Genomic DNA, 25,963 nt, shown 5'->3' on the forward strand with positions numbered 1-25,963 from the left:
GGTATTTTGAAGTGGGGTCATTCCTCGTTGGAGGCCGGGCACCCTGGAGTCCGTAAGACCGGCCAACGGATCTCTCGCCACTACTGGTGGCCCAGTCTGTTTCAAGATGTCAAAGACTTTGTGGCTTCCTGTGCCATCTGCAGGCAAGAAAGAGGGGGAGGCCAAAGGGGGGGGGGTACTGTCACAGCCGCGGCGGCGTCCCGCGTTCCGGGCCGCCGCCGCGACCGCTTCCTGCCCCATGCAGCAGCCGGTGTCCATAGTCGGGGACCCGGCGCTCCTATCACCCCGGCCCCGGGGGGCGCCTCACCTCTCCACGCTCCTGTCTCCCGCTGTGCCGGCCGGCGCGCGCGTCCCCGCCTCCTCGGGGGCGCGCGCGCCGGCTGTCTCAGATTTAAAGGGGCAGTGCGCTCCTAATTGGTAGTTGCACCCAATCACTCCCCTATAAATCCCAGCATGCCCTGTCCCCTGTGTTGGAGCCTCTACATGCTTCCCATAGCGTTTGGCCCAGCTCCCTGTTGTTCCTGATACCTGTCCGCTACCTGGTCCCTAGTCCTTGTTCCTGATTCCTGTCCGCTACCCAGTCCCTACTCCTAGTCCCTGGTTCCTGCTTCTCGTCTCTCTGCTGTTCCTGTGTTCAGCCTGTCACCTGCGGTACGCTTACACGCCACTGTCAGTACCTGCTCCTGTCACGCCTCGCCTGCCGTCACCAGCAACCAAGCCAGGGGTAGCGACCTGGGGGTCGCCTGCCGCAGCAAGTCCATCCCGCCTTGCGGCGGGCTCTGGTGAAAACCAGCGGCCCCTTAGACTCCGCTCCCTGGTGAGGTTTGTGCCATCGCTGGTGCCGGTCCAGTGGATCCACTACTCCGGGCGTTACAGGTATATTATATGTTTATTTTTATGTGTTTTATTTATACAATGGGAAAGGGGGGTGATTAAAACTTTTATTGGGGAAGGGGCTATGGCATGTTTTTTTTTTAAACTTTTTTAAAACTTTAAAAAATTTTATTTCTTAAAGGGGTTGTCCGGCGCTAAAAAATTATTCACAGAATAACACACATTACAAAGTTATACAACTTTGTAATGTATGTTATGTCTGTGAATGGCCCCCTTCCCCGTGTCCCACCACCCCCACCCGTGTACCCGGAAGTGTGGTGCGCTATACTCACCTGTCACGTGCCGACCACGGTCTCCGATCCTCAGCAGTGACATCTTCTTCGGGCGGCCCGCGGATCTTCCCGAGTGTCGGCCGCCCTCTGCAGCGTCATCCGAAGCTCAGCCGCGATTGGCTGAGCATAACTGTGCTCAGCCAATCGCGGCTGAGCAGCTGATGACGCGGCCACGTCATCAGCTGCTCAGTGTATATACAGTATAATGAGCGTATACTGTATAAGGATGGGGGTTGTAGTGTATATATAATGATAACATACTGTATAAGCAGTGGCGTAGCTACCACTGTCCCGCTACGAGGGGGGGCCCGTGAGGGCCCCCCCTTGCCACTGCACTGCTCCCCCCTTAAATTACTCTTGTGACCGCAAGCATTGATTTGCTTGCGGTCACAAGAGCGGGCTCGTCCGGGCCCCCGGCTGATGCGCGGCTGCCGGGGGTGTCCCGTCCTATCCCCGGCAGCGCGGCGCATCAGTGAGTCTATAAGGGGAGGGGGTATCTATAAGGGGGGGGAGAAGAGGGGGCCATCTTCAAGGGGGGGGAGTGGGGGCCATCTATAAGGGGAGGGGGGCATCTATAATGGGGGGGAGAGGGGGCATCTATAATGGGGGTAGAAGGGGTCATCTATAAGGGGAGGGGGCATCTATAATGGGGGGGAGAGGGGGCATCTATAATGGGGGGGGGGGAGAGGGGGTCATCTATAAGGGGAAGGGGGGTGCAACATGCAGTGGGGGCCATGTATATATACTATAAGGGGGTCACATAGAGTCAGGGCTACCCACCAAATGAGGGTGTAAAGGGGACAGTACAGATGTGCAGTGTGTATAGAGATGAGGATGGTGTCAGTGTGAGGAAACTAATATGTCTGTCTGGCAGATTCTGTGGATTCGTGGCTCGGAGAAGTTCTCATAACGGCCCAGGATAGATGGAGAAGATGAAAAGGAAAGAACTCCGATCAGAGAAGATGTCCCCTGTGAGTCACCTGATATATCTGCGCTGTAATTTATATGGTGTATACAACCTGTGTGGAGCTGCTTCCACCTCTATATGACTGTATGAGGTGATAGTGATCTGTGTACAGTGGATCTTATTCAGTAGCAGAGGTGGTGTTAGTCAGTATGTGGCGGTGTTAGTCGGTATGTGGCGGTGTTAGTCGGTATGTGGCGGTAATATTTGTTACTTGTTATCCGGTACTGTGTTTTATTGGTCTCAGTATACTGGTTTTGGTCAGTAACAATGTGGTGGTGATGGTAGTGGTTGTGGTGTGGCGTTAATATTTGCCCCTTGTATACTTGTATTATTGGCAATATTGGTCTCAGTATACAGTAACAGTATGGCGGTAATATATATGGTGATAATATTTTCACTTCCTATATGCTGGTGTTATTGGTAATATCTGTCTTGGAGTGTGTGTATATATATATATATATATATATATATATATATATATACATACACATACACACACATACACCTACCAGTAGCATCACTTGGTCGTGAAAGGGGGGGGGGGCCCAAGTTGACCTCTCGCACCAGGGCCCAGGAGACATTAGCTACGCCCCTGTGTATAAGGATGGGGGTTTTAGTGTGTATATATAATGATAACATACTGCATAATGATGGGGGTTGTAGTGTATATATAATGGTGGTGATTGCAGTACATATCTGGCTACAGTGGGCATACCTCCCAAAAAGGCATTTGAGGTGCTCCAAAGGTAACGCCTATGTACTGAATATAAAGTAAATTGCATAATTGCATGGATCATATGGTAAATAGGTATGGTAAATATGCAAATGTAAATAGTCACGTAATAACAACAAAGTACATGTATGATGGCATGCATCATGTATAGTAATGTGCAAGAGTGTATGTGAGTGGCGGACATGATGTATAGGAGTGTTCATGTGTGAGTGGCGGACATGATGTATAGGAGTGTGCATATATACTTGTACATGTGGTTGCAGTAACTCTGTACAAGTATATATGTACACCATTTCTAGCAACAGCTCTTCTTTCATGAATTTGCTGATCATATTAGGCTCATAATAGGCAACAATGAGTAAAATCAGGATTAGAGAGTTTCATGGATCTTTTATGCAGGCACAAGAACAGGGGTGAGGAGGGGGGATGAAAACATGACAGGCTATTCTCTGACTGATAACACCTCTGTGTATACAGTGATCAGAACAAGGGGGGGGGGATGAATACATGAAAGGCTATTCACTGACTGATAACACCTCTGTATACAGTGATCAGAATGAGGGGGGTGGGGGTGAACACATGACCGGCTATTTACTGACTGATAACACCTCATTGTATACAGTGATCAGAAGGAAGGGGGGGGGATACATGACAGGCTGTGCAGGGGCATGTAAACACCTGAGTTTATACAGTGATCAGAACAGGGATGGAGGAGAGGAATAAAAACAGTCGTGAGTATAAACTTATGCATCAACTGTATATTATCTATAAAAAGTGTATGTATGAGTGTGATGATTTGTGCTTATTTACCATTATGCAAAGTAGCTGGTAAATGGTCACAGAACTCAGCAGCAAGTCCTGTTAGGAATGCAGACACCAGAACTGCAGTGATGCTGGATGCTGGGATACAGGCAGCAGAATGACACAAGAGGGGGGTGGCAACATTCAGGGGGTGGGTGGGACAGAGAGGAAGGTTTTACATAGTGGGCTGGACAAGGAAGAGAAGGGAGTGTGCAGTAGGCGTGACAGAGAACAGAAACAGGGAAGAGGATGCTGGGAAATGTAGTAGAGGAGCTGCAGCTCAAACAGGAAGTGAGGAGAGAAGACCTGATAATGAGAACAGGTGATGTGGGGGTCACAGAGCTGCGATTTTGGGCTCAAACTGTTCCTATACAAAAGATATGTTTGATCCCTTGTTTATATAATAATTGGTTTTATTGAGCGGCCCCAGGAGTTGTCCTTTAAACTTTTTCACACTGGATTTCTTACACTGATCATTGCTATGCCTTAGCATAGCATTGATCAATGTAATTGCCTTAGCATAGCATTGATCAATCCCGATCTGACTGTCGGGGGAAAGGTAAGGCTGTCACGCTCTTGCCACTGATGTAAGTGCTGTGATCAGGGGTGATGAGGGGTTAATGGCGGGCCACGGCATGATCGCGGCAGCCCGTCATTAATACTGAGGACCTGGCTGCATATAGCAGCGGGTCCCCACGTGCTTTGAAGTGAGCTCAGCTCCTTCAAAGCACTGCAGGACTCTATGATGTACAGGTACTGCATGGGTTCTTAAGTTATAGGATTCCATGACGTACCTGTACGTCATGGGTCCTTAAGAGGTTAATGTCTATGAGGATAGCCAATATTCCTTGCGTGACCCAAATTACAACCATATGTGGTCTGGCACCCAACACCAGCAATTTTTAAGTGGGGAGAACACAATTAACGAAGTTGCTGTACCAACATCCTGGCACATTAAAAGAAAAGTTTATCGCGTCAGGGATCAAGTTTCAAGTTAAAAGTGAGACTGCGTTGAGATCAAACTTATGTCCTACCTTATTTTTAGTAAAAAGGTTGTCATCAGATGGAGATCAATGAGGGACCGATATATTTGAGACTTTCATAAGGATCAAAGCATTCCAAGTGGCTCTGGTGCTACAAGGCGAAATACATACAGATACATGAATGCCTTGGATTTTCCACGCTCAGAGACTCCCTATCTGGTGTCAACAGCCGACAATTCCACACAGACAAATGCTGCAACATCTTCCACCAATATTGGGAAAACTTTTAGTAGTCTGCTTATGCCTGGTAGATCTGGAAGAAGGCGTCCACAGATGTGGGAAGATCTGATAAGGGTTACCAGGGATGTATTGTTAACTGTTGATGTGAGACCTGAAAAATTAAAAGAAGAGTTTTTGGCCCGTATAACGCGCCTAGAATCCAATGCTACCTAGTCTGGCCCTTTAAGTCCAACAGGATATTTTTTTAAAACAATTATTGATGATATATACACAATGACGACAGATCAGCAGTATGAACTCCGAAATTGCATAAATAGCAAAATTTGTGTGATATTGCAGGGTCAAAACCAACCAGAGGCTCATTTACACAGCCCTATTATCAACAAAGATCCAAGCAACAATATTTTGCACCATCTTATTCACAGCCCCACCCATATGCTCAGCCCATGTCCCATCAGACAAGTTTCCCACACTCTTGGTCATGTGTACAACCCGTTTCCCATCAACAGACATTTCGTCCCATATCCCAACCCCAGAATTACCATACTCCCCCCCCCCCCCCATGCCCCCTGCACCACGTTTATTCCAGTACCCAGTCTTTAGAAATGCCCGCAAACCCACTCCCCTTGTTTGAGTACCACAATCCTCAAAGCAGCTCACTGGCTCAACCAACCACAAGGTCACTGTCCGATTCTCCAGCCAGTGCCTGAGCAATGGGACGAAATCCTTCACCTCCACCTCCAAGTTTCCACGCCACACCATGCCAAAACTTGGCTAAAGCCTCTCCGCATTACAGCACCTTATCCGTAACCTCTCCAAACCCTTCAACCCCACCTTATACATCATCTTTCCCCACCCCTGCCACACCGCTAACCCACCATGTCCACTCTTTGTCTGATTCCTATTCCCTTCAAACGTCAAATCCCTTTGTCAACCACACACATAAAAAAAAAAACAATCCGGACGTCACAATGCAAGTGACAGAGCAACAATGGCCAGGCAGGGATTGGAAAATCCTTTTCAAAGATACTCCTAGTATTCTAGTTATAAAGGAGAAAAACGTTCTTAACCTGTTGGAAAAAGTTGTGGAAAAGAAAAGAAGAATAGTTTTGTTAAAAAAAAAAAAAAAAACGTTTTATTGGAGTGATATATTTTACAATAGATCCAAACAGTGTTATGTTTGGAGAAAAATGTTGTAGTAATTTTACTATTGACATTTGTTGACTCTCTGCTCTAGCCAAAGTCCCCATGAAACAGAAGACATCACACTTTGGCCACTGCATGGATCAGAAATGCTGAAAAAAAATAATAATAATAAAAAAAAAAAAAATTATTAAAGTCCACCCACCCAGCATTGGAAAGGAAATATTCTGCAAACTGGTCACTCATCTGGTTGACTGCTACTGTTGATCTTCGTGCAACGTCTTGGAGGGGAGCCAAAGTGGTGTCCATTTCTGTAAGCTCAGATGAGATTGGCTCTTTAGATAACACAAAGTTGTGCAGTACAATCGCAGCTTTGATCAGTTCATCCACGACATCTGGCTGAAATTGAATGGGCCGGGTAAAAACTCTTCATTTTGGCATCAGGATTCCAAAGGCACATTCAACAAAACATCTTGCTCTGGTGAGTCTGCAATTGTAGATCCTTTGGTGGTAGTTAAGGCCACGACTGGAATATGGCTTCAGAAGGTTCTTGCACATCTGGAAGGCCTCGTTAGCAACAACAAAAGGCACAGGAGGTCCATCAGTTCCAAGAAAGGTCCTTGGATCAGGAAGTCCAAAATTTCCAGTGTAGAGCCTTCTACCCATAGAGTTCTTGAAGACTCTGGAGTCATTAGTCCGCCCAAATTAACCAATGTCCACAGCTAAAAACTTGTACTGGGCATCAGCTATAGCCATAAGGATGATTGAGCTTCCCATCCACAGAACCAACACAGTTGGGAAACTGTGTAACTTCAAAGAATTTGTCTGCGATGTCCATCCATTGCTGTGTGGAAGGATGTGGAATGAAGTCCTCTCAAAGAGAGTCCCACAGGGCCTTGCACGTGTCCCGCACGATTCCAGAAATGGTGGATTTTCCAAGTCGGAACTGGAAATGCAGAGAAGAAAAGCTCTCTCCTGTAGCAAGATATCTGTAAAGATAAAAAAAAAAAAAAAGGTTAAGTAAAAATAAAAAAATAAAATTTTGGGGGATATTTAATTGCATACCTCAAAGTAACCATTAGGCGCTCTTCTGAAGAAACGCTTCTGTGAAATCCGATGTTCTATCGCTGGATGGTTGGACCCACACGCCGAAGAAGATCCTCAATACTTGACTTCAACATCCTTAAGTAGTCAAAGAACTTCTGGGGGTCTCTGCATAATTCCACATAAAGGATTGCATAGGTACCATGGGTCATCCGGCAGGAGGTGATTGGGTGAACCCAAAAACGTTGTCCAGATCGTCTCTTCCTAGCACGCCAACAATTTTTCATCCAGATCATCATGATGTCGAAGTTGTAAAGCAAATAAGAAGGCAACATTTTTGCGAAAAAAAAGGCAGTCAAAGTCAAGACAGCAGAATAGGGCCACCTCTCTCTCTGTGCTTGATCTTTAGACTAGCCTTTATTCCAAAAAGCCTTCTTTTATAGCCTCCTGGGAAGGAAGGGGAGGAGCTGAAAAAAAATACATTGAAAAACGGACACGAATGGAATTACAAACGGATGACAACGGAAGCAAACGGATGGCAAGCTTCCGCTAATTCTACTAAAAAAAAAACCGATAGACTAACATATTTTGCTATCTGTTTGCATCCGTTAGCAAATCCATCTTTAGCTTTCCGTTTACAAAAAATGCTAGTGTGGCCAAGCCCTAAAGGAACGTCTGACTTACACTCTATGGCAGGGTTCACACTACGTATATTTCAGTCAGTATTGTGGTCCTCATATTGCAACCAAAACCAGGAGTGGATTGAAAACACAGAAAGGCTCTGTTCACACAATGTTGAAATTGAGTGGATGTCCGCCATATAACAGTAAATAACTGCCATTATTTCAATATAACAGCCTTTGTTTTAAAATAACAGCAAATATTTGCCATTATATGGCGGCCATCCACTCAATTTCAACATTGTGTAAACAGATCCTTTCTGTGTTTTTAATCCACTCCTGGTTTTGGTTGCAATATGAGGACCACAATACTGGCTGAAATATATGTAGTGTGAACCCAGCCTATAACTGGATAACATGTTTGTTGCATGTAGTACATTTTTATGAATGAAGTTGTACTTTTGGCTTTGCAGCCATTGATAAAGCAGTGGCTGAAATACAATTACTATGCACCTACATTTATGAGTTACATGTATAGTGGCACCTCCAATTTTGCTCTCTGAGCTTATCCGCTCCAGTATTATATTAACTTATGTTTTTTAAGTACCGTATTTTCCGTACTATAAGGCGCACATAAAATGCTATGATTTTCTCAGAAATCAATTGTGCGCCTTAAATATGGAATCATCTGGCGATTTAAGCACCAAGCATGCTCGGGTCCCCCACATCACTATCCGAGTCACTCTCGTTGCTGATGCTTAGCTCTCTGATGATGATTCCAGCCTTCCTGAAAGCTCGGATGACACTGTAGACTGATACCTTCTCCCAGGCATCCACGATCCACTAGCACATAGTGGCATAACTTGCTCGGCGTTAACCATTACGGCCACCGTAGTAAGGAGCCTCAGTGAGCGCGGTGATACATACAGCTATGTGCGCAGTACCCACTACTCCAAAAATGCCTCCTGTCAAGAGACATGCTTATGACGCTGAATTCAAGCTGAAAGCTATAAATCATGCAATAGAGCATGGCAATAGACCAGCTGCGAGAGAATTCAACATAAATGAATCTATGGTGCGTAAGTGGAGGAAGCAAGAAGATGCCCTACGCCAGGTAAAGAAGACCAAACTGAGTTTTCGAGGAAACAAAGCAAGATGGCCACATTTGGAGGACAACATAAAGCAGTGGGTTATTGAACAGAGAACCGCTGATAGAAGCATCTCCACTGTCTCTTTGCGTCTCAAAGCCGCATCATTAGCACGCAACATGGGGATCAAGGACTTTCGAGGAGGTTCTTCATGGTGCTTTCGTTTTATGAAAAGGCGCAATCTCTCCATCCGCACCAGAACAACTGTCTGCCAGCAACTGCCAGCAGATTATGAAGAGAAGCTTGCCATTTTCCGCACACATCACTAACATGGATGAGGTACCCCTCACTTTCGACATCCCTGTACAACGTACTGTTGAGAAAACAGGGACCAGTACGGTATCTATACGTACCACAGGACACGAGAAGTCTTCTTTTACTGTAGTTCTCGCCTGTCAGGCTAATGGCCAAAAGTTACCACCCATCGTCATTTTCAAGAGGAAGACTTTACCAAAAGAAAATGTGACCGATGCTGAGCCCATGTGACCGATGCTGTCAAAGCCCAAGTGAAGAAAACTAACTCGGAGCTTGCCGTCATTCCGGGCAGATTAACCAAAGAGCTCCAGCCACTAGATATCGGTGTCAACAGGTCATTTAAAGTTAAATTGCGAGCTGCATGGGAGCGATGGATGACAGAAGGTGACCACACATTCACCAATACTGGGAGGCAACGCTGGGCAAGTTATGCCACTATGTGCAATTGGATCGTGGATGCCTGGGAGAAGGTATCAGTCTCCATTGTCATCCGAGCTTTCAGGAAGGCTGGAATCATCACTGAAGAGCTAAGCAGCAATGAGAGCAACTCGGATAGTGATGAAGGGGACCCGAGCATGCTTGATGCCGAAATCGCCCAACTGTTAAACTCTGATACTGAAGATGAAGCATTTGATGGATTTGTGGTGGAGGATTATACTGAAATAGTACGATAAATGTAAGCTATTGTTTTCCAGTTACAACTGAACAAGTTGAGAGTTATCGTGAATAAAGTTTGACTTCTGGTACAGTCTCACCATTGTTTCATTTAATGCGCTGCGCCTTATAATCCGGTGTGCCTTATAATCCGTTGCGCCTTATATATGAACCAAGATGCCGTAGCAGGCCCTTACTGGAAATGCACCTTTATAATCCGGTGCGCCTTATGGTCCTGAGTATATGAGCATTATTAAAGAAACAGAGCATATTGATATCCTAGAGGTCCAGATCTGAGGACAAGGTTGTACCTTGAAACACGTAATCCTTGTCTTAATAAAAGTTGTCTTGTTTATACAACTACTCCCATCATCATTAGCAGCTTACTGCCAACCAGCCTGTCAGCGCCTGCAAGCTCCTGGACATTGGAGGGGCACCGATCAAGATCTCCCTGCACCGAGGAGGGGTAGCAGACAGCTAATTCAAAGCATTCAGTGGTGCTGTGCTCGTAGCGCGACCGCTTCAGGTGAGCGGTACACTCACCCCCATTTTTTTTGTCAAATTTTGTTTTATTTTATGTAAATACAATAGTTACAATTAGGGATGGTCCGATAGGGATGGTTCGTATGAACTCGAACGCTTGGCAGCAGATTCCCGCTGTCTGCCCGCTCCGTGGAGCGGGCGGATACAGCGGGAGGAACGCCTGGAAAACTGGGATAAAGCCTATGGCTTGGGCTGTATCCCAGTTTTCCAGGCGGTCCTCCCGCTGGATCCGCCCCCTCCACGGAGCAGACAGCGGGAATCATTGCCGAGGGTTCGGGTTCGTACGAACCCGAACTGAACTCTTTTCGGACCATCCCTAGTTACAATACAGAGAATTTTTGATACACACTATGGCCATGTTCACACAATGTGTGAGACTGGATGTTCCGTCACGGAACGGCCAGTCTTTGAAAAGATCACTGCAGTACCGGCCGGATGATCTTTCACGCCGCAGAGTTCTGAACCGGGCGCATCTGTTCGTGCCCGCATCAGAACTCCCCACTGCACAGTATTGAGCAGCTGCTCGCTCAATAGTGTGCAGTGACAGGGTTTTCTGCGGCCGCTATTCAGAATGGCCGCAGAAAATAGCCGCCTCAGAAGACTGACATGTCAGTCCTTAGCCGCGCCGCTAGGTATCCTGCCCAGAGCGTATGCTATGTAGGAGATTTATGAAAGGGTGGAAATATACACCTGGTGTAAGCAGTGGCGGTCTTTGGCACCAAGCACCCCAAGCGATCGCTTGGGGCCCCCAACATCCAGGGGGGCCCCCACGCCCCGCTCTTATGCTCAAGACTGCTGGACAGGGCCGCTGCCCTGCTCGGGCTGCCATCTGAACTGTAACTATGAGCACTCGTAATGAGCGCTCATAGTTACATGCAGCAACACTGACAGGGCGGGAGACATTGGCTCCCTTCCTGTCAGTCACTCTTGTGGCCGCAGGAAGGGTTTTCCCTGCGGTCACAAGTGGCAGCTTTGTCCTTGTGGTGCCAGCGCTCGAGTGACATCACTGGAGCATCGGTGCCAGGACAAGGGGAGTGCGGCCTCTTGTGATCGCAGGGAAAACCCTTCCTGCGGCCACAAGAGTGAAGAGAAGAGGAGACGCCCGGAGCCAGGTGAGTATAAGTGTTTGTTTTATTGTGTTATATACTATATGGGCGGGAGCACACAGGGGTCTGTTTAACTGGGGGAGCGCATATCAGGGGTCTATATTAATGGGGGGAGCACACAGGGGGGCTGTATAACAGGGGGAGCACACAGGGGGGCTAAAGACTACTGGGGCTTCACAGAGGGGTCTATATACTACTGAAGGCAGCACACAGGGGGTCTATATACTACTTGGGGCAGCAGAATGGGGTCTATATACAACTTGGAGAGCACACAGGAGGTCTATATCCAAGTGGGAGAGCACACAGGTGGGCTATATTCTACTGAGGGAGCACACAGGGTCTATATACTACTGGCGAGGCACACAGGGGGTCTATATACTACTGGGGGAACATACAGGGGGTCTATATACTACTTGTGAGGCACACAGGTGGTCTATATATAACTGGGGGAGCACACAGGGGTCTGTATACAACTAGGGCAGCACACAAGGGGTCTATATAATACTGGTGGGGCACACAGGGGGTCTATATACTACTGGGGGAAGCACACAGGGGGTTTATATACTACTGGAGGAGCACACAGGGGTCTATATCCAAGTGGGGGAGCACACAGAAGGTCTATATCCAAGTGGGGGAGCACACGGGGGCTAAAAACCCCTGAGGGAGCACACAGGGGGCCTATATACTAGTGGGGGAGCACACAGGGGGTATATACAACTGGGGGCAGCACACAGGGGGTCTATATACAACTGGAGCAGCGCACAGGAGGTCTATATACTTCTGGGGGAGCACAAAGAGGGCTATATATAACTGGGGGAACACACAGGGGTCTATATACTACTGGGGGAAGCAAACAAGGGGTATATACTACTGGGGGCAGGACACAAGGGGTATATACTATTGGGGGCAGCACACAAGGAGTATATATTACTGGCGGTATCGCACAAGGGGTAAATACTACTGGGGGCAACACACAGCGGTCTATTGTTTTGGAACGCGTGTCAAGGGGGGGGCCCAGACATAACTTCGCTTGGGGCCCCAGAAATGCCAAGACCGCCCCTGGGTGTAAGCTGCCCACAGCAACCAATCACAGCTCCTCTTATATTTGACCAGAGCTGAAAGCTGAGCTGTGATTGGTTGCTGTGGGCCGTTTACACCAGGTGTATATTTACACCCTTTCATAAATCTCCCCCTATCGGTATACACACTGGCCGGGATCGCATAGACTATGCAACGTATCTCTTCGTAAAAAGCCGATTGCAACAATGGCCATACTTTTACGAAAAGATACGTTGTGTGAACATAGCCTAAGGCTGGGTTCACACACAGTATATTTCAGTAAGTATTTGGACAGTATTTTGCAACCTCAACCAGGAGTGGATTGAAAACACAGAAAGGCTATGTTTACACAATGTTGAAATTGATTGGATGGCCATCATATAACGGTAAATAATGGCCATTATTTCAATACAACAGCCGTTGTTTTAAAATAACAGCAAATATTTGCTATTAAATGGCGGCCATCCACTCAATTTCAACATTGTGTAAACATACCCTTTCTGTGTTTTGGTTGCAATATGAGGACCACAATACTGACTGAAATATACAGTGTGTGAACCCAGCCTAAACCTGACAGACTGACACAATGTGCGCCGTTCGGTGTCTATGTGTTCTTTTCTAGTGCATAATTGTTATTTTTTCACAGTTTTTAACATTAATATCTGCACAGTTTTGACACATATGGACCTAATTATCACCTTTGGACTAATGGCTCCTTATTTGTGATGGACATTTCCACCAATCACTTTGTGATGAATATTATGATGGACACTTTTTCATACAAATCATTTTGTTTGAGCTTAATCGTGAGTATATTTAACTAAGCAATGGAATTCACTATTTTGCACTTTGGTGGGTGTACCGCTGAAATATCGTGTGATTTTGTAATTGCTAAGTTTGAAATAAACAGAATGTTTCTTCCCCTAACCGTAGTGCCGTGCAGGGCCGGATTAAAGGGAGGGCACAAGGGGCATGTGCCCAGGGGCCTCCACCACTAGGGGGCCCCCACCAGCCCAAACCCGGAAGTGGTGTCTGGGAGCAAGTCCCACACGCAAAAAGCATGTGGAAACCCTACCTGGATACAGCACTGGCCACACTGCATGCTGTCCAGGAACAGAGGGAGGTAAAGGGTTAATCCTATGTAAGCAGGCTCAGACTCCCCCCTAGTGGGTCTTTGAATGGATTCTTCCTGTCAAGCTTCCGGGTGCCTATCTCCTGCTGAGGTCCTCACTCCCCCTTGCCCCTCCCCCTCACTAAGGAGAGGACTGCTTGGGACCTTAGCAAGGAAACCTGATCTCTCCAGCAGGGATGTGACATCATGGAACATGCTGGAGCATCTGTCACAGTGGCTGACAGGCTGAAGGAACAGAGAAGAGCCAGAAGAGAGAAGACCTGTCATCTGCCCAGATCAGGTGAGTATGAGGTTTTGTTTTGTATTGGCACATCAGAGCAGGGGTATATACTATAGAGGCATATATCAGAGCAGGGATATATACTATAGAGGCATACAGATGTAGCCACCTTTAACATGATCCCTGACGCGTTAATTTTCTGATTTAATGCGTCAGGGTGATGGCAAGGAAAGTCCTTTGGTGTAGTTCCAGACTTGGCCAGTAGGTGGCAGTATTACAGTTGAAATCATTTGCTATAGGAGTTCAGCTCTGGTGCGATGTGCGGCTGTCTCCTCTCTCTACTGCAGATGCCATAAACTCTCCTAAACTTGAACCCATATTTAAATCTGTACTGTAATGACAGAACCTGGTTCTGTAATTTATTACAATCATCATATAAGGCCCTTATTGCAATGACAGAACCTACTGGGTTCTGTCATTACAGTAAGGGAATTTAATATGCGGCAAGCTCATGATCGTTTTTGGTATCTGTAGTGGAGAGAGAGGAGGGCCAGCAGATCATGGCAGATATCTCTGAGTACAGATAATGTAGGAGATGTCACCTGCAGTCCTATGTAAAACCACAGATAACACAGTGATATTGCTGAGTACAGATAATGTAGTAGATGTGACCTGCAGTCCCATGTAACACCACAGATAACACTGTGATATCTCTGCGTACACATAATGTAGATGTCACCTGCAGTCCTATGTAACAGCACATATAATACAGTGATATCTCTGAGTACAGATAATGTAGTAGTCACCTGCAGCCCTATGTAACACCCCAGCTAACACAGTAATATCTCTGAGTACAGATAATGTTGTAGCCACCTGCAGTCCTATGTAACACCCCAGCTAACACAGTGATATCTCTGAGCACAGATAATGTAGTAGTCACCTGCAGTCCTATGTAACACCACAGATAACACAGTGATATCTCTGAGTACATATAATGTCGTATCTGTCACCTGCAGTCCTATGTAAGTTGATAGCCCCTTTACCTCCTGTGGTGTGAGAATGTCGGTCAGCATGGGGCACAGACTGCACTTTACTGAGGGAGGGGATACTGGGAGCAGGTGAGGGGCACAGCATGCTCATAGAGGGGGAAGGGGGGAGCAAAGGGCAAATAACCTGAACTGCAGCCCCACCACATCCAATGATCTATGATGCCTCCCCCAGTACTGTATTTAAACGGCACCCAGCACTTCCGAGAGCTCTTGCTGCCTTCCCATGTGCAGATCTGAGCCTCCCCCTCACTAATGTATAAAAGCTGTTTCCAGCAAATTAGACATCCCCCTCCCCCAGTGCCTGAAATCATGTAATAACAAATGTCAGTGATTATTTTTGGAGAAAACGAAAGGTGTTTTTTTGCACAGATTCCCCCATATTCAGGTGAGTAAATCTGTTCAGAAAGAAAAAAAACACCTTCATTTTTCTCCATAAGTATTGTCCTGTCATCCCAAACAGCCTTTCCCTAAGGCTACGTTCACACAGAGCAAAAGGAGCGGATTACGCAAGGAAATATTTCCGCCTGAAATCAACTGACGCTGAATTCCGAGCAGAATATAAGCAGAATGTAAGCAGAATCCCTACGTATTCTGCTAGGAAAGTGTTCAGCTCGTAATCAGCTCTTGACAAATTCAGCGAGGAATCCGCGCTGAATCCGCATGCATTCAGCGCTGAAATTCAGCGAGTATTTGGTGAGTAAACTAGACTATACCAGAACATATACTAGAATCCTCCTCCCCCCCTTTTCCCCATTTCCGTGCTGATTCAGCGAGTAATTTCCGCTTGTATTACGCGCTGAAACAGGAAATCAGAGCCCCATTGATCAAGTGCTATCCCCTCCTCTGCGATGCTTGCCTTCTCTCCGCGATGTGATGCCGTTCCTCCTCTATGACATTCACTTCACTGCTCAGTAACTCTTAATTGATTCATTGATACTTTTCCTAACCACATAGTAAACACCAATTTATTGTGCTAATTGTTAATGATGAGTGACAGCTGGGCTACACACACAATAATAAATATGTTGCCTTCTCTGGGACTCGATCTCAGGGCCCTCACCATGGGAGGCAGAGCCCTTACCTCTACTCTATCTGTCCCAATGTATTACAATAGGGTTCATTCTGTAATGTTATAGCTGCCCTGCCATAGTGGGCTACACTGACAGGGCAGCTATAACATTGTATGTTTGTAGCCCAGCTGTCACTCATCATTGACAATTAGCACAATAAATTGGTGTGTAGCATGTGGTTAAGAAAAGTATGAATGAATCAATTAAGAGTTAGTGCTGACTAGTGCTGGGGAGGCTTGCTGGAGCGCCTCAACATGTGGCTCAGACAAGGGTGCCTGGGACCTGCTACCAGGCGGCGGAGGAGTCACGAAGAGTGGGGAGAGACAGGCACAGCCACCAGGGGAAGAGGGAGCTGGTGGCTGTTAGCTGAGCTGACACTATTTCCCCTACAATGGGCAAAGGAGAGTTAGGGCTCAGGAACAGTGAGCAGCCACCAGTTCCCTCTTCCCCCTGTATCTCCTCCCCACCAGCGACTCCTCGACGGACCTAGAGCAGCTCCCTGCACTCTTCTCCAGGCTGTGGGGGAGTTGCTGATAATACCAAGTAAATCTTCCCAGCCCTCCCAGTAGGAGCTGTGGTGTAAGGAGTTGTGTCCCGGGCTCCAGTGCGAGAGTTTCGGGAATTCAAGCCCCGGTATGACCTTGTTAATGAACATTACTACTAAAACCACAGATCAATCACAATTAACATTTAAGTGGTGAGAGTTAAATAGGAAATTATCAAATAAATTAATTTTTTCTGATTTGTTTGTGTTCTAATTGATAATTTCCTATGTAATGCTGCGTTTACACGTAACGATTATCGTGCGAATTTGCGCGATAACGGTCGAATTCGAACGATAATCGTACGTGTAAATGCAGCGAACGATCAAACGACGCATGATAAATCGTACATCGTGATCGTCGTTCATCGTACGCAAAAATTCGCAAATCGTTCCGTGTGAACAGTCGTTTGCCGATTTAACCAATGTGTGAGATAGGCTTAAACGATCGCAAAACGATCGCAGTGCGAATATTCGTACGATATATCGTACCATCTAAACGCTGATCGTTATAAAAAAAAAATCGCAAATCCGACATCGCTAATCGTACGATCGGGCCAATAATCGTTACGTGTAAACGCAGCATAACTCTCTCCACTTAAATGTTAATTGTGATTGATCTATGGTTTTAGTAGTAATGTTCATTAATAAGGTCATACGGTCATACCGGGGCTTGAACTCCCAAACCTCTCACACTGGAGCCCATGACACATCTCCTTACACCACAGCTCCTACTGGGAGGGCTGGGAAGATTTACTTGGTATTATCAGCAACTCCCCCACAGCCTGGAGAAGAGTGCAGGGAGCTGCTCTAGGTCCGTCGAGGAGTCGCTGGTGGGAAGGAGAGACAGGGGGAAGAGGGAGCCCGGGCTGATAGCTGAGCTGTGCTGGGGCCGGCAGCCCTTCTTTACAGGGTGAGAGGAGCAGGGGCAATTTTAAACAGCAGCCCACTCCTGCATCTCTCTCTCACAGAGCGCACTTGCCCCCTCACAACCGCCTGCCCCCCCCCCCCCCCCGCACCAGAGGGAGTGTCAGAGCTCACTCATCCTCCCGCCTGCACACACTGCCCAGCATCTGTGGCTGCCAGCTAGGAGGGAGCCGCCCCGGCAGAGCTGAGGATTCCTGTGCTGGGAGGGAGCGGTGCGCGGAGGATCAGCACAACACTGTGTCACTGTGCAGGCGGAAGGAGGAGTGAGCCCCGATACTCCCTCCCGCGCGGGGGTGAGGGGGCAAGTGCACTCTGTTACTCAGTGGTCCGGGTGTAGGGCCCAACGGCGGTGGGGGGATGTTTAGCCAGTGCAGAACAGGATCTGACGCTAACTGGAGGGTGGATGATCTACAGATCCTGTTCTGCACTGGCTAAACACCCCCCCCCCACCGCCGTTGGGCCCTACACCCGGACCACTGAGTAACAGAGCGCACTTGCCCCCTCACACGCACACTGGAGGAGAGCCAGATGCAGCCTGCACAACTGCAGAGATCTCCATGCCCCAGTCCTAATCAGCCTCCAGCTGCCCCTGTTCCCCACTACTGCTTCTGGTTGTAGGATCACCCCTGCTGCCTGATGCCCCCTGGCACCCTTCCCATCGGCACCCATGCTTCTATGCCAGGGGCATGGGTGCCGCGGGGAAATTTGCCAGGGGCATCAGGAGAGATCCCACAGCCAGCAGCAGTAGTGGGGAGCAGGGGCAGCTGGAGTGCTGAGGACCGGCAGCCTAGGGGAATACCCCTGGTGGCGCCCTGCTCACATATTACCTCCCGCAACTAGAATCCCCCCAGCATCCTCCCCAAGCCTGGGATTGTGCTGGGGTGATCCCTGACACGAGGACAGCTGCAGAGCGGCACAGTCTGGTCAACACGGGGTTAAATGCACGCCCTGTGGACCAGACTGTGCTCTGTTGGGGGGAGGGGAGGAGAGGGAGAGTTTACTTACCCTCCAGTCTTTCGCTCTTTATCTGAGCCGCGACACTGCTTCAGCTGCCGATTGGCTGGAGCATCAGCCAATCAGTAGCTGCATTAGTGTCCCGGCTGCTGTCACTGATTCAGCGGCTCCAGCTATGAAGAGACAGAGCCTGGCACACTTGTATCTCAGTGTGCCAGGCTCTGCTGAAGATAGAAGGTGTCTGGGGTGAGTATCAATAGGGCCCCCTTCTCCCCCCAGCACTGTGCCTATCCCAGCAAGGAAGGTGGGCAATTATCCCCCTTCCTTGCTGGGATTGGTACATTGTGACATCAATGTGGCCCCTATAGGGTTAGTTGAAGATGCCAAGCATCATCACTTAAACCCCTGGGGGCCCCATTGTTCAGTCTGGCACACAAAGGGTTAAGTGTGGATGCCATGCATCCATATTTAACCCCTTGTGTGCCAGTCTGTAAGCAGCATCTGCATAGATGCTGCCTACTGTGAGGTGCTTGAAAATCCAAAACACAGGGGAGAATAAGGGTCTGTGCGCCCTAGATGGGGGCGACCCAGTGGAAATGAAGTCTATAGAGTCTCACTTAGAAATTTTAATCCACCGTTGGTCAAATAATAATGGTAAAAATTACACTAAAAAAGGTACACACCTCAAAATTATCTACCATGAGAAAAAAGTGCATACAAACAAGTGCTGTACATGAAGAGTAGGGATACACACGGAAGCTGTATGATACTAGATGGAACAAGACATAGGGAAAGTGTACACTACTCTAAGAGGTGCAATCTTTCCCTGCCTTTTGGGGTACCCACCTCCTTAACAGGGTGGCCCCAACCACGTGGACAGTCCCTACCCTGTATAAGTGCCTGGGAAAAAAATAATAAACAGACAAACAAAGAGAAAGTGCAATGTGATAACAATCTCAAACGCTATGTACACACCTATCAATAAATAGGCTTAAAAAATATGATAGGCCAAAAATCAGGAAACTGGATTGATGATACCATAATCACATCACTGATGCAATGTTACAAATACGCTGTTGATGCAATACAGAAATACTACTGTTCCGACGCGTTTCCCCTGAGGAAGACTACCCCAGGTTCATCAGGGAACATTATTAGAATCATGCCAAGATAAGGCGAAAAAGGCGTATATAGTAAGTAACACAGATATTAGAAAAACGAGGTTGTACTCATGATCTCAAAATAGATAGTGTTACGATAAATCAGTGTATCTCAGCCAATGAAGAGTATGTGCTATGACACCTGCGTCATATCACATAACCACAACAGAATATTCTAGGGGATGGGCGAGACATCACAAAGACATCAATTCATATATGTGGCTCGTTGGGTTGCACTATATCTCCTGTGTGGTCCCTGATAAGACCGCAATACATCACTGGTGACTGCGTCGATAAACAAGTCACTCCGCTTTGGTGGTTATGCGTGTGTAGGTAACATTGCTACATATATACCACCTGCATCCACACCACGATTAACTGCATAGATGAGCAGATCACTTAGCCTTAGATGTTTATGAGTAGCCAGGTGGTGTTAGTCCCGATGCGGAGGTTCAGTGAGCCATATTGCACGATATGCAGGCACGCCATTGCTACTTCCGGGTGTGACGTAGAGTCACATGGCCGGATTACTTCCGGGTGTGACGTAGAGTCACATGACCGGACGGTATGAGCCAGACGCTATTGGAACGCAACATGCGCTCCAAGGAAGTAGCAATGGCGTGCGGGTATATAAACAGCCGCATCCACCATTTGGACATCGGCTGGATCCGCTTGCTAAGATCACATGGAGGTACTGTATGACTTTGCCTATACCATATCTGTATAATGATTGGCCACATGTAGATGGGGACTCAAGTAATTATGATTATTTTTATATCTTTTACACTCAGGCGTTGTCCTGCATATCGTGCAATATGGCTCACTGAACCTCCGCATCGGGACTAACACCACCTGGCTACTCATAAACATCTAAGGCTAAGTGATCTGCTCATCTATGCAGTTAATCGTGGTGTGGATGCAGGTGGTATATATGTAGCAATGTTACCTACACACGCATAACCACCAAAGCGGAGTGACTTGTTTATCGACGCAGTCACCAGTGATGTATTGCGGTCTTATCAGGGACCACACAGGAGATATTGTGCAACCCAACGAGCCACATATATGAATTGATGTCTTTGTGTGTCGCCCATCCCCTAGAATATTCTGTTGTGGTTATGTGATATGACGCAGGTGTCATAGCACATACTCTTCATTGGCTGAGATACACTGATTTATCGTAACACTATCTATTTTGACATCATGAGTACAACCTCGTTTTTCTAATATCTGTGTTACTTACTATATACGCCTTTTTCGCCTTATCCTGGCATGATTCTAATAATGTTCCCTGATGAACCTGGGGTAGTCTTCCTCAGGGGAAACGCGTCGGAACAGTAGTATTTCTGTATTGCATCAACAGCGTATTTGTAACATTGCATCAGTGATGTGTTAATGGTATCATCAATCCAGTTTCCTGATTTTTGGCCTATCATATTTTTTAAGCCTATTAATTGATAGGTGTGTACATAGCGTTTGAGATTGTTATCACATTGCACTTTCTCTTTGTTTGTCTGTTTATTATTTTTTTCCCAGGCACTTATACAGGGTAGGGACTGTCCACGTGGTTGGGGCCACCCTGTTAAGGAGGTGGGTACCCCAAAAGGCAGGGAAAGATTGCACCTCTTAGAGTAGTGTACACTTTCCCTATGTCTTGTTCCATCCAGTATCATACAGCTTCCGTGTGTATCCCTACTCTTCATGTACAGCACTTGTTTGTATGCACTTTTTTCTCATGGTATATAATTCTGAGGTGTGTACCTTTTTTAGTGTAATTTAATAAACGCTAAGTTTTACCATTATTATTTGACCAACGGTGGATTCAAATTTCTAAGTGAGACTCTACTGTGAGGTGCAGAACATCTGTCACAATGATGGGTGTTCTGCTCCTGGCCTTTTTCTGTGTGTTTTTCCCTTTTGTTTTTCAGATATCGGTATCCTGTGGATTACGTCGGATTCGGTGGACTGCGCCAATGACCAACGTTGTTTTTTTTATATATAAAATGGTCAATGAGGGGTGTGGGGGTGTTCTTTTTTAAATAAAATACTTTTCTCTATTGTGTTGTGTTATATTAATCTTTACTTTCAGACTTAGTAGTGGAAGCTGTCTGATAGATGGAATCCATTACTAAGTTGGGGCCTAGTGTTAGCCGGTATAAAATGGCTAACACTAACCCCCCATTATTACCCCAGTACCCAATGCCACCAGGGGTACTGGGAAGAGCCGGGTGCCAGTGGTCCCGGAGCGTCAAATATGGCGCTCCTGGACTGGGGCGGCAGCAGGCTGGTAATATTTAGGCTGGGGAGGGCCTAAACCAATGGCTCTTCCCACCCTGGTGTTACCAGGCTGCTGTTGCTTGGTTTTTATACCCGGCTGGTTATGAGAATTGGGGGAACCCTATGCATTTTCTTTAAATTAATTATTTATTTAAAAAAAAAAAAAACCGCGTAGGGTTCCCCCTATTTTCATAACCACACACTGAGCTGAGCTCCCATCCCCCAATCTCCTATGTTCAGCCCCGCGGTGTCTACACTCTCTCCTCTTCTGCTTATCTTCCCCACGCTGCTGCTGATGACGTCACAGGTCAGGGAGAGGCAGGAGAAGAGAGAGTGCAGACACCGCGGGGCTGGACATAGGAGATTGGGGGATGGGAGCTGGGCTCAGTGTGTGTGAGTAGAAGAGTTTTGAAAGGGACACAACGTCCTGCTCAGACTACACAGTGCTGGCTGCACACATCTCCCCTACAGTGTGCTCGGCGCTATGCTGCTCCCCCGGGCACCCTCTCTCCCAGCACAGGGATCCTCTGCCAGGGCTGCTCTCTCCTCCTAGCTGGCAGCACTCACTGCCCAGCATCTGTAGCTGCCAGCTAGGAGAGAGCCGCCCCGGCAGAGCTGAGGATCCCTGTGCTGGGAGAGAGCAGTGCCCGGGGGGAGCAGCACAGCGCCGAGCACACTGCAGGGGAGCTGGATGCCGCCTGCACCACTCCTGAGATCTCCTGTGTGTGGTCTGTCACTCCCTGCCCCAGCACTATCAGCCCCCAGCTGCCCCTGCCCCCCAATACTGCTGCTGGCAGAGGGATCACCCTGATGCCCCCCGGCACCCTTCCCAGCGGCACCCATGCCTGTATGCCAGAGGGCCTATCATAGAAGCATGGGTGCTGCTGGGGAGGGTGCCGGGGGCATCAGGGTGATCCCTCAGCCAGCAGCAGTATTGGGGGGCAGGGGCAGCTGGGGGCTGATAGTGCTGCTGTACTGAGGACCGGCAGCCTAGGGGAATACCCCTGCCGGCCCCCTGCTCACCTATCACCTTCCGTGTCAATGATCCCCCCAGCATCCTCCCCAAGCCTGGGAATGTGCTGGGGGGATCTCTGACGCGAGGACAGCTGCAGAGGGCACAGTCTGGTCAACAGGGGGTTAAATGAACCCTCTGTGGACCAGACTGTGCTCGGTTGGGGGGAGAGGAGGAGAGGGAGAGTTTACTTACACTCCAGTCTTCTCTCGCTGTTCAGTCTTAACAGGGACACTGCTTCAGCTGCTGATTGGCTGGAGCATCAGCCAATCAGAGGCTGCAGCAGTGTCCCGGCTGCTGTCACTGATTCAGCGGCTCCAGCTGCAAAGAGGCAGAGCCTGGCACACTTGTATGTCAGTGTGCCAGACTCTGCTGAAGATAAATAATGTCTGGGGTGAGTATCAATAGGGCCCCCTTCTCCCCCCAGCACTGTGCCCATCCCAGCAAGGAAAGGGGGCAATTAACCCCCTTCCTTGCTGGAATGGGTACATTGTGACATCAATGTGGCCCCCATAGGGTTAGTTGAGGATGCCATGCATCCATACTTACCCCCAGGGGCCCCATTGTTCAGTCTGGCACACAAAGGGTTAAATGTGGATGCCATGCATCCATATGTAACCCCTTGTGTGCTAGTCTGTAAGCAGCATCTGCTTAGATGCTGCCTACTGTAAGGTGCAGAACATCTGTCACAATGATGGGTGTTCTGCTCCTGGCCTTTTTCTGTGTGTTTTTTCCCTTTTGTTTTTCAGATATCGGTATCCTGTGGATTACGTCGGATTCGTTGGACTACGTCAATGACCAACGGTGTTTTTTTTTGTTTGTTTTTTTAAATAAAATGGTCAATGAGGGGTGTGGGGGTGTTTTTTTTAAAATAAAATACTTTTCTCTATTGTGTCGTTTTATTATTTTTTACTTTCAGACTTAGTAGTGGAAGCCGTCTAATAGATGGAATCCATTACTAAGTCAGGGCCTAGTGTTAGCCGGTATAGAATGGCTAACACTAACCCCCCATTATTACCCCAGTACCCAATGCCACCAGGGGTACTGGGAAGAGCCGGGTGCCAGTGGTCCCGGAGCGTCAAATATGGCGCTCCTGGACTGGGGCGGCAGCAGGCTGGTAATATTTAGGCTGGGGAGGGCCTAAACCAATGGCTCTTCCCACCCTGGTGTTACAAGGCTGCTGTTGCTTGGTTTTTATACCCGTCTGATTATGAAAATAGGGGGAACCCTACGCGTTTTGTTTTTTTAAAAATAAATAATTAATTTAAAGAAAATGCATAGGGTCCCCTCTATTTTTATAACCAGCCGGGTATTAAATCCAAACAAAAGCAGCCTGGTAACACCAGGGTGGGAAGAGCCATTGGTTTAGGCCCTCCCCAGCCTAAATATTACCAGCCTGCTGCCGCCCCAGTCCAGGAGCGCCATATTTGACGCTCCGGGACCACTGGCACCCGGCTCTTCCCAGTACCCCTGGTGGCATTGGGTACTGGGGTAATAATGGGGGGTTAGTGTTAGCCATTTTATACCAGCTAACACTAGGCCCCAACTTAGTAATGGATTCCATCTATTAGACGGCTTCCACTACTAAGTCTGAAAGTAAAGAATAATAAAACGACACAATAGAGAAAAGTATTTTATTTAAAAAAGAACACCCCCACACCCCTCATTGACCATTTTATTTTAAAAAATAAATAAATAATAATGCTGGTTATCGGCGTAGTCCAACGAATCTGACGTAATCCACAGGATACCGATATCTGGAAAACATAAGGAAAAAACACACAGAAAAAGGCCAGGAGCAGAACACCCATCATTGTGACAGATGTTCTGCACCTTACAGAAGGCAGCATCTAAGCAGATGCTGCTTACAGTCTGGCCAGCAAGGGGTTAAGTATGGATGCATGACATCCATACTTAACCCCTTGTGTGCCAGGCTGAACAATGTGGCCCCTAGGGGGTTAAGTATGGATGCATGGCATCCTCAATGAGCCCTATGGGGGCACATTGATGTCACAATGTACCCATCCCAGCGGATTCCAAGAAGATGAGGAGATGTGTACATCAATCTTCCCCCGCCCGCTGCCCCCCCCCCCCCCCCCCCCCCCCCCCCCCCCCCCTGTAACAGAGCATAGTCTGGACCACAAGGGGTTAAGTTAAGGCTGCATTCACACGTTACGTGTTCCACACGGAACACGGACGTGGAATGCATGTAATGGTTTCCCCCTTGTCCAGTCAGCATCTGTAATTAGATGCTGGGAGCTGAAGATTGTATTCATATGCGCTGCGCTGTAATGACAGAGCAGCAGGGCCGGACTGGGACTGAAAAGCAGCCCTGGCAAACACACCCCACCAGCCCACATACAAGTCTCCCTGCACCCATTGCGCCAACTGTGCCACGCAGAAAAAAATTCAGATATGATCAGATACCAGGTGTACACAAGTGCTAAAAAGTATTATCACCCTGCAGACTATATAAGAGTATACAGCTGTGATCAGAAACAAAATACTGAACAATTATAGATTATCTGTTTGCTCTCCTGTCATCTGTCACATGATTCATACTAATAAAGTTAAAAGTATTCTGCCCTGTAAACTATTCTTCAGGAAAAGCAGAGCCCCAGGAGAGCTTCATCTTAAGGCCATGTTCACACAACGTATGTTTAGGATAAATCACAGCCGTGATTTATGCAAAAACATACGTTATATTGGAAATAATGGAATGCCGGCCGGAGCGTATACACACATTGAATAGTGGCCGCACAGAAATGTCAGTTCACACATTGGAGCATGTGGCTCTGGCTGCACGCTCCATTGTGTGCAGCAGTGAATTGAGATTCGGGCGCACACGGGTGCCCTGCATCTGAATTCACCAGAAATGAAGATCATCAGTAACACCTGCCGTTCTGTGACCCGCCCAGATCACAGAATGGCCGGTGTTATACCATGTGTGAACATGGCCTAAAGTTACACTACTGAAATAATTCAGGGGCATCTTTCCTCCCTACCTTTGTATTGTTCAGTTCCTCTGTTATTCTTCCTGGAAATGGTTCCCCTGGTCCCTAATACACTGACCCATCCAATCATCACTGACAGTATCAGACTGTGGGGACACATCTTATTAAGCAGAGGATGTCAGTCAGGCCTGGGATACATCGAGTG

The 25,963-nt window shown here is 47.6% G+C and overlaps 1 protein-coding gene across 5 annotated transcripts in view; it reads right to left on the reverse strand.

Annotated features, from left to right (window-relative positions):
- Nucleotides 1-25,963, reverse strand: part of GNG3 (G protein subunit gamma 3) — a 136,783-nt gene that overhangs the window by 17,843 nt on the left and 92,977 nt on the right. Inside the window, exons 1-2 of one of the 5 annotated variants that reach the window (XM_069965435.1) lie at nt 7,099-7,776; nt 6,239-7,022 (exon numbers count right to left, since the gene is read on the reverse strand). The exons of 3 other annotated variants lie outside the window; for them this stretch is intronic. Coding sequence is in view for 1 of the 2 variants with exons in the window: in XM_069965433.1 (XP_069821534.1) it covers nt 19,873-19,899 (27 nt within the window). In the remaining variant the exon portion in view is untranslated. Of the gene's footprint in view, nt 1-6,238; nt 7,023-7,098; nt 7,777-19,872; nt 20,005-25,963 lie in introns of those variants that run through there. One more of the 5 variants, XM_069965433.1, reaches the window with a different exon arrangement.

This window comes from Dendropsophus ebraccatus, chromosome 4 (genome assembly GCF_027789765.1).
Source record: "Dendropsophus ebraccatus isolate aDenEbr1 chromosome 4, aDenEbr1.pat, whole genome shotgun sequence".
Classification (NCBI taxonomy): domain Eukaryota; kingdom Metazoa; phylum Chordata; class Amphibia; order Anura; family Hylidae; genus Dendropsophus; species Dendropsophus ebraccatus.